We start from the raw sequence: 13,841 nt of genomic DNA, 5'->3' as shown, positions 1-13,841 counted from the left end.
ATTACTTCTCCGCCGCCGTCTTGGGGGAAGAGAAGGGAGCAAACAGCAAACGAAGAGACGCTTGAATTCAATCCTCTTTCTCTCTCGGCTGCCTCTCCCCAACCCCCCCGGCAAGCCTTTCTCCGAGATCAAAGAGTCTCCAAGCGCAACTTTCTCCTTCGCTGGCTTGTTTTAAAAAAAAAAGCTCGTGGATTTGGGCGATGCTGGTATTTATTGCGCTGATAATAGCTTTTTCATTGTGCAGAAAACGAGGTCGATCCAGTCTTTCCTTCTCCTCCCATCACTTGGTCTCATCAAGAAAGCAAACAGTAAAAAGGAGTAAAGCCCCCGTACATACTGATCACACCGGATGGGAAATGTCAGTCACTCCTCCACCTTCCAAAGAGTCACAGATCAAACAGTGGCACCACCGAAGAGGATTACTTTAATGCCTCGCTTCCCTCCCTCCCTCTCTCTCTCTTCCAAAAATCGCAGTTTCTTCTGATACTAGAATTACGCAAACACGTTTTTAACGGGGATTATTGTTTATAGTTGATCTCGATCTGTAACCGAAAACAAACAAAAAACCCCACCGGACAACCCCCAGAGATACTGTGTGAAAGATGGGGGGGTCCAGAAAGAAGCCGAGACATTCACAGGGTGGAAGAGATTAACGTGACCTATTCCCCCCCCCCCCTTTAAACTCCTGGGAGAAAGAGATCTACTCTCCCTCTCTTCTCATTTCACTGAAATATAGCACATTCAGATCCCAGAGCTTTCAGACAGTCTCAACTGATAGACAGACACATCGAGCTGCTTTTCCTGCTTCAGATTTTTTTTACTCCTCCTCCTCTTGCCAACGTCACCCTGACAATTACAAATAGCTCTCATACAAACCAATACCTGTCAATCTTTTTAATTGCTTTGTTTAATTTTAATGTTTCTTTGGGTTGCTTTTGTTTTGTTTTGTTTCTTTCAGACTAAACAACACACGGCAAATACCATAGCAGAGATTTTATTTTATTTTATTGTTCCTGGAAAACGAGGCTTCTTGTACAGTAGAACTCAAATAGTGATAGTCATGTTTTAAAGGCAAGTATTGACTGCACAGTTCAAGTTCCCCGGAGCTTGACTGCCAATAATTTGGGGAAGGGAGGCACACCACATTGAGGCGTTTTAAAAAGTTTGTTTTATGGAAGATCATATAGGTAAGATTTTTACATTTTTAAACATAGGTAAGCTATATAAAAACAAAAACCACTTTATGGGAAACATGGGAGGTTAAGATGTTTCATAAATTTGTTAAATTGACATTTCTTCTTAGAATCTTAAACAAAACAAATGATACCTTTGTGTAAAAGGTAAAGTGATTTCTTAAATAAAACTTAACTGTTTTAAGAAAGGATTTCTAATTCATTTGAAATCACTGTAATCAAGAGTTAAATAAGTAATTTTTCTATTCTAACCTGTGCAAAGCTTTTTCTGCGTTTATTGTAATTAATATTAAGCATTGATTCCCAGGGCATAGTTTCAAACATATCCCTAGTTTGTCTGCATCTGGCAACATCAAAGATTTGCATGCAAAGTATCTTGTATAGCAAATCTTCCTCGAAAGTGATTGTGTGGTGATTGTGTGCGTGACAGAGAAAGAGAGAGAGAGAGGTCTGTTAAGTGGGTGTATAAAAACTACTGGATAGCACATCTCCTCTGAAGTAAATTTAAGGAGTTTAGTGGAGCTTTCTCCCAGATAAATAGGTATAAAGCCAATAATTTAAGCAGACACTATCTTTCCACCAGCAATATTGAGCATAGCAGAAATTTGAAAGCTCGGTCATGGATTAAAAAAACAAACAAATAGAGGCCAAAAATAAATATGGCAACATTATTTAAGATCATATCTAACGGGGTCAGGAGGAAGGGGGGGGGCAAAAAAGCAATCAATGCATTTTCCAGCCTTATTTTGTCATGGGACGTTATAAAACCACGAGGAACAAGAGAACATAGGAAGCATATTATTATTATTATTATTATTGCTATTATTGCTATTATTACTGCTATTGCTATTACAATTACTACCATTCTGAGCTCACATATGCACGCCTGTCCAGATTTTAAAATATGCTTTCGATCCTTCCGTAAATCTCTTTACAGTATTTTCACCCCAATGCAAGCAGTTTCCAGTCGCGGTCGCAAGCGGCTCTGGTTTGATTTGTACCACCTTACGAGGAAGTGAACGTTTCGCACGGAAGGGGAGGGGCCTGTCTCAGCAGGCAGCGGCTCTAGGAGGCTGCTAATAACATTGCCAGATTAGCTGCAACTTCTTGCTCCCAGCCTAACCTTTTATTGAACTAATCCTACATTCGAGTTTTCTTTTTTTGTCTCTATAGGAACGGTTTAGAAACCATCCGTTCCGAGTGTTTTCTTTTCTTTAAGGAAAGAGCTGGGGGGAAGGGTAGATGCGGCAGGTTGGAATATGCAATTATAGTCTCTTTCTTAGCAAGCAGATCAGTCTCCTCCACCAAAAAAAATGCAGTAGAATAAGGTCGGGGGCTTGCTCCTTCGTCTCTCTCCAAAAGTACGTTTTCCTTCCTGAGTGAAAGGCAAATCTTTCGGTTTCTGCACATACTCGAACGCTGTGTGATTCTGCCCGTTTTGTTCTAAGGCTGCACAAAACAGCGCGAGGGGGGAGGTTGTTCCTGCGACAACAGCAAGTTTTAAGCAAGCTCGGCTCAGAAACGAACTTTGTCTATGCTTTAAAAAAAAAACCTAAAGACGGGACACAGAAAGTTCGCCGCAGGCGAAACTGCTGCAGCGGCTGCTAACTGCTGATCTAATCTTGCCGAGTGGCGGAGGGGCTGGAAAAGGGAGGACTTGGAGCTAGGCGGCAGTCCGCTGCATTAGACTTTATTTACATACACAAATCGCAATATACCGAGCCTGCCTGTGCCGGAGGGCTGCACGCTTGCGAAAGACTCCTCCTAGGTTGAAGAACCCGGGAGAGCGGCGAAAGGTTGGTCGATGATTTTCCACGGGCGGATCAGCGTGTGGCTGAAGTCTCGGGGAGCTTGGCACCGTTGGCTGAACCAACAGCATCTGATTTCTCCGGGGAGACCTTCCCGGGTGTGTTTGAGTGCTCCTCCGACCCGGCCTATCGTGGACATGTCCTACTCGCGCCACTTTATGGATTTCCAGGGCTCGTCCATTCCCACTTCCATGAAGAAACTGGTAGCGACTAAACTGAATCCAAACTTCCGAGAAGCTGTTTCCCTTCGCCACGACGCGCCCGTGCCGCTCCCGGGAGACGGCGATCTGCTTGTTAGAAACAGGTGAGAGAATCCATTCCCCCCCCCGCCTCCTTTTCCTCCCACTCCCAAGGCTTTGGCACCTTCGCCATAACTGGAGAGGGAGCAGGAGATCCCTCCCGTTGCTGCCCGCCCCGAACCTTTTCCCAAGCAAAGGGCCCGGTGCGCCCACCCCACCCGCGCAGGCTCGCGCTCTTTGCGATCCTATCGAGTTGCATCATCTGCCTTGGACGACTGTTGTCATAATTTATTATCCCAAATATTCTTCCCCATAACCCCGCGTGTCCACTTCCGTGCAAGCAAAGCGGCCGTTCAGTAGACGAATGGCCGCCAACTGCTCCATATTTTATGGGCAAAAAGTGGGAAGGCAATAATGCTTTCTCCCCCCCCTCCCCCCTCCGGAAAAAAAAATCATCAGCCAGTCAGGAAAAAAAGAGAAAAGTCCTGAAGCGACTTTATCTGGAGCCTGTAGGTGACATCAAGGTACAAAAGAAGGAACTTCGACAACCAGGAAATGAATTTCCAAGCCCCTCCCAGGCTGGGTAGGATTTGCGTCCAGTATCCACAAACTGAGTGTGCAAGGAGTAGGCGGCCCTTTCTTTGCCGTACCGCTCTGGATAGGAGATGGCTAGTTGTACTATATATAATAAAGACTGACAGATCTGTGTGGATCTCCACGTGCGGTTAGTGCCGAGCAATTGGGACGTAGAGTTAGAGTTTAGGTTATTTATCGTCATCTTGGGCTGGGTGCGCGCGCATGTAGCACACTCCAGACAATATTTTAGACTAGAGGAAGTTGTGTACAAAACTCTACCTTTCCCCCCTCCCCATCGCAGTTCTCCACGTCACTAACCTTAAGCGTGTGCAGAATTAACAGGAAAGCAAGGGACCTCCATGGTATGGAGCTCTGGCTCCGCAGCCGGTTATTCCACTACCCTCTTTATTTTTCCCCACTTTACACACAACAAAAGCAAGGCTAAAAGCAGATGCAGGAGGAAGGTGAGGCCCCCTGCACAATCGCTTTCCATTTACACAGAAGGAAGGCCTTACCGATTTCGGTAAAATTTTTACTTCCTGCGAGCTCCCTGGAAGCCCTTAGCCTTTGACAGTATATGACTATTGTTCTTCAATTGACGCTGAGCCTGAGCGCGGAGGCTTGTGTGGCTTTCTCAGAGCTTTGAAAAGCACCGCTTTATGTAGGGCCACTTTATAGCCAAAAAAAAAGGTGCTTGGACAGAATATAGCTTTACAAATGAATTTAATCTGGTATTTTTTTCTGTTTTTAAAATTATTCCCCTCCTAGACGTTTCAATTGTGTAAAAACAACTTTTCAGAACCAAAAAACTTAAAAATCGGGCAGGAGGAAGAAGAAGCTGTCCTTACCTTTTTAGTCTGTGATTTATGGGAAGATCTTTTAACAGGCATTTATTCAGATTCAAGGATTGCTGTCTTTAAAACATTTTCTTTTAATGTGGATGTAGGAACTTTGGGATAATCTGAGATTGCCTTTCACTACTTTTTCTATTGAATCTGGTAGATTCAACTAGATAAAGTGCAATGATTAGAATGAAATGAATGATCAGTAAATCTCACAAAGCCAGGTGTTGATACAGATGACAATAGTTATCCTAGATCTTCCTGAACCATAGGAGTATATGCATGTTGTGTGCAGCATTACCCATATTATAAAGTCTTAACCCTCTCTGATGTCAAAGGTTTGAATTACTGCAGCTATCAGAAGGCAGCATTTAGAAAGCAAGTATGTGAACCATTGCTAATGTTAAATGTGAAAATGATATCTAGCTCTGGGTACATTGAAATCCACTTTATTGGTGAGAGTGAGGGATTGGCTGATACAAAAGGGTACAGGACCATACATTGTGCTTCCTGATTGTCTCTGGCATCAAAAGGTTGTTACATCCTTGTTCTCAGATCCCCTCCTCCACAGCACTTTCTCCCCCTCCCCTTCTCCCATGCAATTTGAAAATTTATGCATGTAATTTTTTTTTCAATGTAACTCTCCCGTTCTCCCTTTTCTACTGGGTGGGCTCTCTGGGGAGTTGGAGAATGCTTGTACGCTTTCCAAGGTTAGAGGAATGGGGGATGCCAAGAAATGGCCATCTCTTTCTCCCTTCCCCCTCTCTATGGTAAAGACACTTTGAGTTTGCAAAGGTGCATGTGAGAATCAAATTGGGAGTTCACAACTTTTGTGTCATGTGGATTGTGTGAGGTGATCTCCTGCCCTACCCCTCCTTTTCTTCCCTGGAGGTTCTCACACAGGCAAGAGTAGAGATCTCATTAGTGCAAAATAAAATGTTTTAAGAATACAGTTCTTTGACGCTTATTTTATTCTTTGAAAGCTTTCGCAGGATCGTCTACACACTTTCATTTTTTTACTGTCTGGGAAAGTGTCTTTGCACTCTTTCAGTAGAATAAGTGCAGTCACCTGGATGTATTTAGCCTTGAAAATTCATTCTGGTCAATCACAAGACAAGGGAGAAGGAAAGAAGGCAGGAAAAGGCGTTTAAGAATTCCACTACCATCTTACAGACTTACTACTTACTCACCTGAACATGCTTATAGTACAGAGCTAACCTTTACATTTTGTCTTGTCTGTGACTCTTATACCCATGCATGCCTGAATGACATTTATGTTGCCTTGGGCTATTGAAGTTCATTTGACTTTAACTTTTCTCCTTTTTTAGAACAAGATTTCAATTTAGATGAATTCCCTTTTTGCCTGGGCTTGGAAAATATACCTATCCTCACAACCAAATAGATGTGCAGTAGGGTATATTTTGAATGGTAGAAATAAACCCCTGCAATATTTATAGAGAAAGAAGTCAGTGGGAAACACAGTACATTGGTATTATATTATGACAATGTGATTTTCTGATCAAAATGAGGGGAGGACCAGGAAGAAAACATAGTAAACTAAATATGCTAAACATAGCATTTAAGAATCTGGCTTCCTGAGCAAATGTAAGACTCAGCACAGGTATGAGCAGCAAATATGTGGCAAATGTCTGATTTTTATAGAAGTGCAGTGTAATAAGAAAACATTGGCATGAAAATCTGGAAAAGAAAAATTAAGGATAGGTAGATTCTGATGGAAAGTGTAGAAAAATGGGAAGAGATGCTACAATTGTCTCCTGCAGATTGTTTGGGTTAGATCCGCCCCCCCCCCCCTTCTTGGCTGATGTTAGTGACTTTGTTTTGTCTGCCTATTCAAGCTTCCTGTCCTACATACCAGGTCTTCCAAGGGAGTAAATTGCTTCTGAGTAAGACATACAAGCTCCTTAACTTCCTTTAAACAATCCCCCCCCCATCTCATACATTAATCTAAGTTTGCAACCGTATGGAAAGTAGGGGCCTTGGTTGTTTAGGTTAAGCATTTCGATGATTTGAACTGTTAAAGGCTTGAGTGCCTTCTACTTTGATGAAAAGAGTAAAGGAGCAACAGGGGCAAGGTATCAATTAGGTCACATAGTTAATTTACTGGATAATAGTGGTTGCTGTGGAAAGGCCACACATCTCATTCCCTTCACACAAGCTGATCCTGAACTTGCGACTTAGTTTTGCAAACAAACACATACCAGTGAAAACCGATGATACCCACAATTGTCCAGTTGATTTCAATGAAACCTAACTATTCTGTTGCTATCTACCAGTGCATCAATGGAGCTTTTACCTGAAAAGCCCCAAAGTGAATGGTGTAATTGTAAATGGAGAAATTGTGCAATAATAGCATATGAGTGAAATTTGCTGGTTTCTTGTAGGACTAGTGGGAAGAATTCTTCAGTCTGTAACAAAAGCTTCATTGTTTTTTTTAAAAGTCACCACAATTTTAGGTACACACCTATAGCATTCCCCTAATCTTGAGGTTGCTAAAATATAACTTTTTAAAAAGTGATGTTTTGTGCTGAATGGAATAAGGGAATTTAAGCAGAGTCTGGAGATTAAATTGTTGAGTCATGTTCTGAAGAAGGAAGAACTTCCCGAAGGGATCAAAAAGGCTGCTAAACCTAATTTGGTTTATTGCTTGACCTTGCTGCTGTCATGGTGATTCTGCAACCCTGTCTTTTCTTGGGGGGGGGGGGGGCGCAATCATGCCATTTTTGCCCTTGCTGCCCATCTGGGAAGAAAAAGCTCCTATAAAGTTGGCAAGAGGCAACCGTTAGCACCTGGAAAACTTGTCAGGGAAAACCCAAAGTGGAAACGCCTCACGTACTTGGCATAAGGGAAGAAAAGTAACGGTGCTTGGGAGAAGATCACCCAGTGGTCTTCCTCCCTCGAGACGAGCGGGTTACGGTATTCCTTGCTGTTCCCTCTCTGACAGAGCCACGCGGAGTCAAGTCTGCTCCCTAACCACTTCGCCTTTGTTGGGTACGTGCACTGGCGGCCAGCGAGGGACTCAAAGTAAACACGGCTCCCTCAGCAGAGCGTCAAGGTGCTACTTGTAGTAGCACTTCGGCCAGCGGAATTATGAAGACGCCGCCATCCGCCCTCGCCCAGACAGCCACCTCGTTTCCGCGCCCCCCAAGTTCGCGCCGCTACGCTCTGCATTGCATTATCAAGTGTTACAAAAATTTTAAAAAGGAAGAAAATGGGGGGGGGGGAGAACGGGCTTGGGCGGGAAAAGTTGTCTAAACGCGTGTGCCGAAGGTGCACCTCCACTTCGGAGTTTTTACTTTAAACCGGGGAGGTGGTTCCCACCCCGGCTTTATGTAAACTTTCACTTCAGATCCGAAGCTAGATCTGAAGGAAAAATGCGCTCGGGATTTCGGAGCCAAAAAAAAAAAAATCAAAAGCCCTCGAACTTGATCTTGCTCTCTGGAAGGGAGCCGCTAGCCGAGCGGGCAGGACCTTTGCCTGTTCTGAAGGAAAGAGGGGCATTGAGAAAAGGCTGCAGAGGCGTCAAGGCAGCAACAATTAGGCTCGCGGGAGGAAGGAAATTTTCAGACGAGCCGCGCCGTCCTGTGACTTTGGGCGATAAATACAGGGGGGGGGGGATATCCTACGTGCAGCACAAATCAGTTGTATGAAGTAGAGGAGCGGGGGATGCTTGAATAAATAAGGCCGGCTTCGCGTCCAACCGCCGCCTCTCGGGGTAGCAAACTTCCTGCAAGAAGTTGGCTCCCGAGGCGAGGCAAGAAGAGTTTCTTCGCGTAGTTGAGGCTTCTCCCATCCTCATATTGGTGCCCCGATCTTTTGTTTCTAACAACGCAGACCTTCGCTTTGGAATCTTTCTCTCTCTTACACAAACACACGGCGTGCACGCCTCGTTTTACTCTTCCAGTACAGGACGTAGAAAGGGCGTAAATTAAAGCTTACTTGGGTTTGCTTTTGGTTTTCCTGAAGACCCATAAAGAGAAGGAAGGTATCCTCTGGTGGAGATGCAGGCTAGATTGTATAAAGAATTGGACACTATAGAAGTTGTTCAGCTGAGGATGTATGGACATAAATTTCTGAATCTGCAGCTATATCATACATATAAGAACAATTCATAATGAACCGGCCCGTTTTCTTAGAATTAGAAATGTCCAAAGACCTTCCTTTACTTTAGTTATTTCTATACATGTAAATGATTTCAAATACCCATAATATTTTTACATGTTTTTTCATCCATGTGCATAATTAAATGTCAATATTTATTTATTATTGTATATAAATGACAATCATCAGCATAGATTCTTTCTAAACTTATGTGGAATACCTGTCTTTAAACACTGCCTTTCTTCAGTATTCCTTAGCATCACAAGATACTTCATTGCCCATCTTTAATATTTTTACTCATTTTTACATCTTAAAAATCAATATGTGCAAACTGGTAGTGTACTATTTTACTTTTTCTGTTCAAGGTTCTTTTAAGGTGTTTTAGTCATTTATATACAGCAAAATGTTTTAATAATGTGCAAATTAGTTGCATCAAAAGGCAAATTTATTATAGTCAGTAGATCAATTTTCTTTAAATTTGCCTGCAGTAACATTTTTGTCCATCGACCTTGGAGAGGACTTTGATACTTCACATTATCATTAGTCATATAAAGTGTTGTTACAATCAGAAATGTAAATTTGCTGTCAAAGTCAATATATTTGCTAATTCTATTCTAGTAAAAAACATATTTTTATTCCATAGCTTATCAAAAATAATGTTTATCTTTGTTACTTCTTTCATGCATAACAAGAATGTCTTGGGTTTTCATTTGAAGATACAAGGTCAAGTCTGCATGTTAGGAAAAGTGAAATCTGAAATGATCTTTTGGGGAGAGGGGCACAAAATAATTCCTGCAACCTTTGAAATATTTGAAGAGGGGTCACTTAAATCTACAGCCTTGTGCATTTAAATGAAATTATTTTCTTTCAAGTCTTGTCAAAAAGAGATCTTAACACATTTTTGTTTTCTTCTAGATTTGTTGGCATAAATGCATCTGATATTAACTACTCAGCTGGCCGGTATGACGTTTTGGTTAAGCCTCCATTTGATGTAGGTTTTGAAGGGATTGGTGAAGTGGTGGCCTTAGGCTTAAGTGCAAGTAAAACATACACTGTAGGCCAGTCTGTGGCCTACATAAGATCAGGCGCTTTTGCTGAATATATAGTTGTGCCTGCTAAAGAAGCCATTCCGGTACCTTCTATGAAACCAGAGTTTCTGACTCTTCTGGTAAGTGGAACTACAGCATATATTAGTCTGAAAGAACTTGGAGAGTTGTCTGAAGGAAAGACAGTTCTGGTGACAGCAGCAGCTGGAGGCACTGGCCAGTTTGCTGTGCAACTTTCAAAGAAAGCAAAATGCCATGTAATAGGAACTTGCTCCACTGATGAAAAATGTGCTTTTCTGAAATCTATTGGCTGTGATCGACCTATCAACTATAAAACTGAAAATATTGCTGCTGTCCTCAAAAATGAGTACCCCAAAGGTGTGGATGTTGTGTATGAATCAGTTGGTGGAGAAATGTATGACTTGGCTATCAAGTCCTTGGCTATCAAAGGTCGTCTGATCATTATTGGGTTGATTTCTGGCTACCAAACACCTACTGGCCTTCCACAAAATCAAACAGAAATGCTACCAGCAAAGTTGCTAAAAAAATCAGCCAGCATCCGAGGTTTCTTCTTAAACCATTACCTTTCTGGTTACCAAATGGCTATGAAACACTTGGTTGAAATGTGTGAAAAGAGAGAAATTGTTTGCGAGGTGGACTTTGGAGACCTGTCTCTAGAGAACAAGTTTACTGGCTTAGAGTCAGTGTTCCGTGCTATAGATTATATGTACATGGGGAAAAACATTGGAAAAATTGTAGTTGAATTACCTCACTCTGTCAACAGTAAGCTGTAAAAACAGAACAATGACATAAATCAAAACAGAGCAAATGGGCATTTTATGCTTGGCGATAATGCTTTAATTTCTTTAAAGCTGGCAAAGGGTAACATATTAAAATAGCAAAACAGTATTTTGATTTGTTTAAGAGGTTTTGTGGGGTTTAAAAATGCAGTTTGTAGCTGGTATTACATTTACTTTCACATGTTTTGGTATGGAGATTTTCAATTTCCAACTTGCAGTGGATTTGAATATAATTCTAAGCAAGTGCAAAAGTGTTACAAATTGATGTCATACCTCCCTTCTGGAACTCAATATGTGAAGGCATATGGAGCTGCAATCTTACGCAGTTTGAATAAGATGAAGCCCATTGTCCTTAAAATGGATTAGTAGCCACTTTAGTAGACATGCTTAGGATCATGAAGCAATCCTATATGCATCTTACACAGAAATATGCCACACTGATATTCAGATAGATTATACCTATAAACGTCTGTATGGGACTGCACTATTAAACTATATTTGAGATTTGGGATACATACAATCTGCAAAGACATTGTGATAATAATGATACTCTGTAAACTTTTTTTTCTACAAAGCTTATTCTATATAGCACATTTTTATTCTAGTATGAACATGTATGGCTTTTTATAGATGTTGATTGAAAATGATTTTTTTAACCTTTGAATCAACCTTGCCATCTTATTTTAATTTTTTGTTATATTTTGGGACGTTTGGGTATCTTATAAAATTATATTTTAATTATTATCATGCCATTGCACTCATTTATTACTAGAACTTTTCTAATGTTATCTAACTTTTTAATATTCTGTTGAAGATAAATAATCCAGGAATTTTCAGATTAATGAAATGCATTAGAAGATATATGCTGTATGTCTGAAAATGGAAATGGTATAGATTAAAATGTTGGATTAGAATGTCATCAGTATATAGAATGTATTTGGTATTTCAATCAAATGTCATTTCTGTAAGAGATGGTATTGTACAATTCTGACTATAAGCATTAAAATTATTTTTTTGCAGTTAATTTTTTACAGCATGGTTCAGTTATTCAGTTTTTTCTCCTTTTGTTCAACAATGTAATCTCATGCCTGATTTATTCAGCTAGACGTTCCATTGGGATATAAACTTTTTTGAACTTAACAAAACTTGTATCTAGGTAGTCATAAATAGAACTGAGCTGTCAATAATTGCCTTTGAAATGCAGTTTTTTTAAAAAAAATCATTTTACAAGTAACGCTTTCTGTAGTCACTTACTTCTATTCACTTTGTATTTCCTATTTGGGATTTTGGAAAGGCAAACATGTTTGATTCCAAGTGCATCAATATATGTACCGATTTAAAACAAAGAGGCTTTTTTTCAGAAACTTCAAAAATGACAAAAATATGATATATTTTAAATATCCTGTATTGATTTCCAGTTCTCAGCTCTTTTACTTTTTTAAGAATTTGGACAATTGGAAACCAGTTTTAAGAAGTATAAAGCATTCTTTGAGTAGGGGCTGGATTTAAATTCACAGATGAAATAACATTGAATCGGTGGGATTCAAATGATTTGTATCTAAATACTTCAGTTTAACCTAATTTTGGATTGAGCTGGTAATTTTTTTGTTGTTAAGCTGTAACTGAAGTAAATATTATTATCAGCTGAAACTTTTATAGAAACACTGTCATAATTTTATTTGATTATTTGATTCGATCAAAAAATTAAAACTTCAGAATAATATTCAATTTTACAGAAACAACTCATGCTAAGTATTTGTTATGAGTCATTAAATATTAATGCTATATGTGTAAAAATAATCTTTTTCAAATTGCTTATCTGTGCACATTTTTAGTTTTTGAATCTCACAATTTTGAGGGCCTAGTTATAAACAATATTTACATGCATACCATAAATCCCAATTTCCAAAATAAGATCCACTGATTTCAAAGAAATTTATTTCAGTTTAAATTTGTTTGGTATTACTGCTACTAACATCCTTGCTATATCATTATACTAAATATGTTTGGTATACTACTGGTATTTACTGCTAAATATGTTTGGTTTACTACTATGTGTATACATTCTTTCAGTTTCAATTGGGCAGCCAGTATGTGCCTAAATAAATCAATAATTCACTTAAATATTAAGTGATTTATTGTATGACAGTTGTTTTAGCAAGAAATTTTATGTCATTTGTATAACTGAAGATTCTGAATTATTTCTTTGCACTAATATAACAGTTACTGGAAGAACTGGTAATTGACTGTAATAATTATCAAATATATTAAAGCAACACAACAAAGCATTTTCTGTTAATAATAGTCACAGCCATTCTGTTGGATGTTGTGATTTAGCTGATTCATATTGTACACAACAATATAGTGTGTGGTAGTGCAAATACAAGTAAACACTATGATGAATATCATAAGAAATGAAGCAAAGGTAATTCTCATAAGAATACAATGGAGTAGAAATCCTGATTTTTAAATCTCTATTAACTATGTTCACTATATATTTATTTACAAACTCCTAACTTAGCTTCACAGTAATATAGTATTGTTTGAGAAATATTTATTAAATTTAACTGGGCCTGAGATTGCATACAAGTCAAAGAAAACAGCTATATGATATTCACATTACAATGAATTGGACTGCAGTGCTTATTTGGAGTCACATAACTTGTGGATTGTAATTATATTTCATTCTCTTTCAATCTAATTCAAAAGGTATTTACATTCAGAGTCTTACTGTGGATGCTATGTTATTGTTTTCTTTTATGAAATTATTCTCAGAAGTGTCATAAATGTTCCCAGCCACTCTTGGTCAGCTCCATCCTCAATGACAGTCTCTATGTTTACATGGGCCAGAGATTAAAAATGTCCATATGTCATTAATGAATTGGTATTTTCAAGAAGCGTATCAAGTATGTGTCTTACTATGCCTAATTTTTTATTACCATCCCATGTGTAAAACTGATGTTTCTTTTACTTAGAGTTATTATAAATTTACCATAGGTTGGATTATGTTAATTCTGAACATGCAGTGAATTTAAAAAAAAAATTTATGTATTTTTTTAAAGACTTATGTGGCCACCCTTCTTATGAAACACTATTACCATCACAACAATCAGAAAAAAACAAAACCGATAACACCAAAGCCTGGTTTCTCAACCACCATTCTTAATACAACCAAGAATTCAATCCCTGAGCTCCATCTTCATTCTGTCCCAGCTCTT

The 13,841-nt window shown here is 39.4% G+C and overlaps 1 protein-coding gene across 1 annotated transcript; it reads left to right on the top strand.

The window, feature by feature from the left end:
* Window positions 1–2,261: 2,261 nt before the first annotated feature.
* Window positions 2,262–11,647, top strand: PTGR3 (prostaglandin reductase 3). The gene is made up of 2 exons (XM_014065092.2): window positions 2,262–3,305; window positions 9,693–11,647. Exons 1-2 carry the CDS (start codon window positions 2,998–3,000, stop codon window positions 10,615–10,617), a joined length of 1,233 nt encoding a protein of 410 aa, XP_013920567.2. The 5' UTR covers window positions 2,262–2,997; the 3' UTR covers window positions 10,618–11,647.
* Window positions 11,648–13,841: the final 2,194 nt, after the last annotated feature.

The sequence above is a fragment of the Thamnophis sirtalis genome, unplaced genomic scaffold (genome assembly GCF_051295495.1).
Source record: "Thamnophis sirtalis isolate CommonGarterSnake01/CBP01778 unplaced genomic scaffold, rThaSir2_p1.2 scaffold_2, whole genome shotgun sequence".
In the NCBI taxonomy this organism is placed as follows: Eukaryota; Metazoa; Chordata; class Lepidosauria; order Squamata; family Natricidae; genus Thamnophis; species Thamnophis sirtalis.
This window is presented reverse-complemented; position numbering and strand designations above follow the sequence as displayed.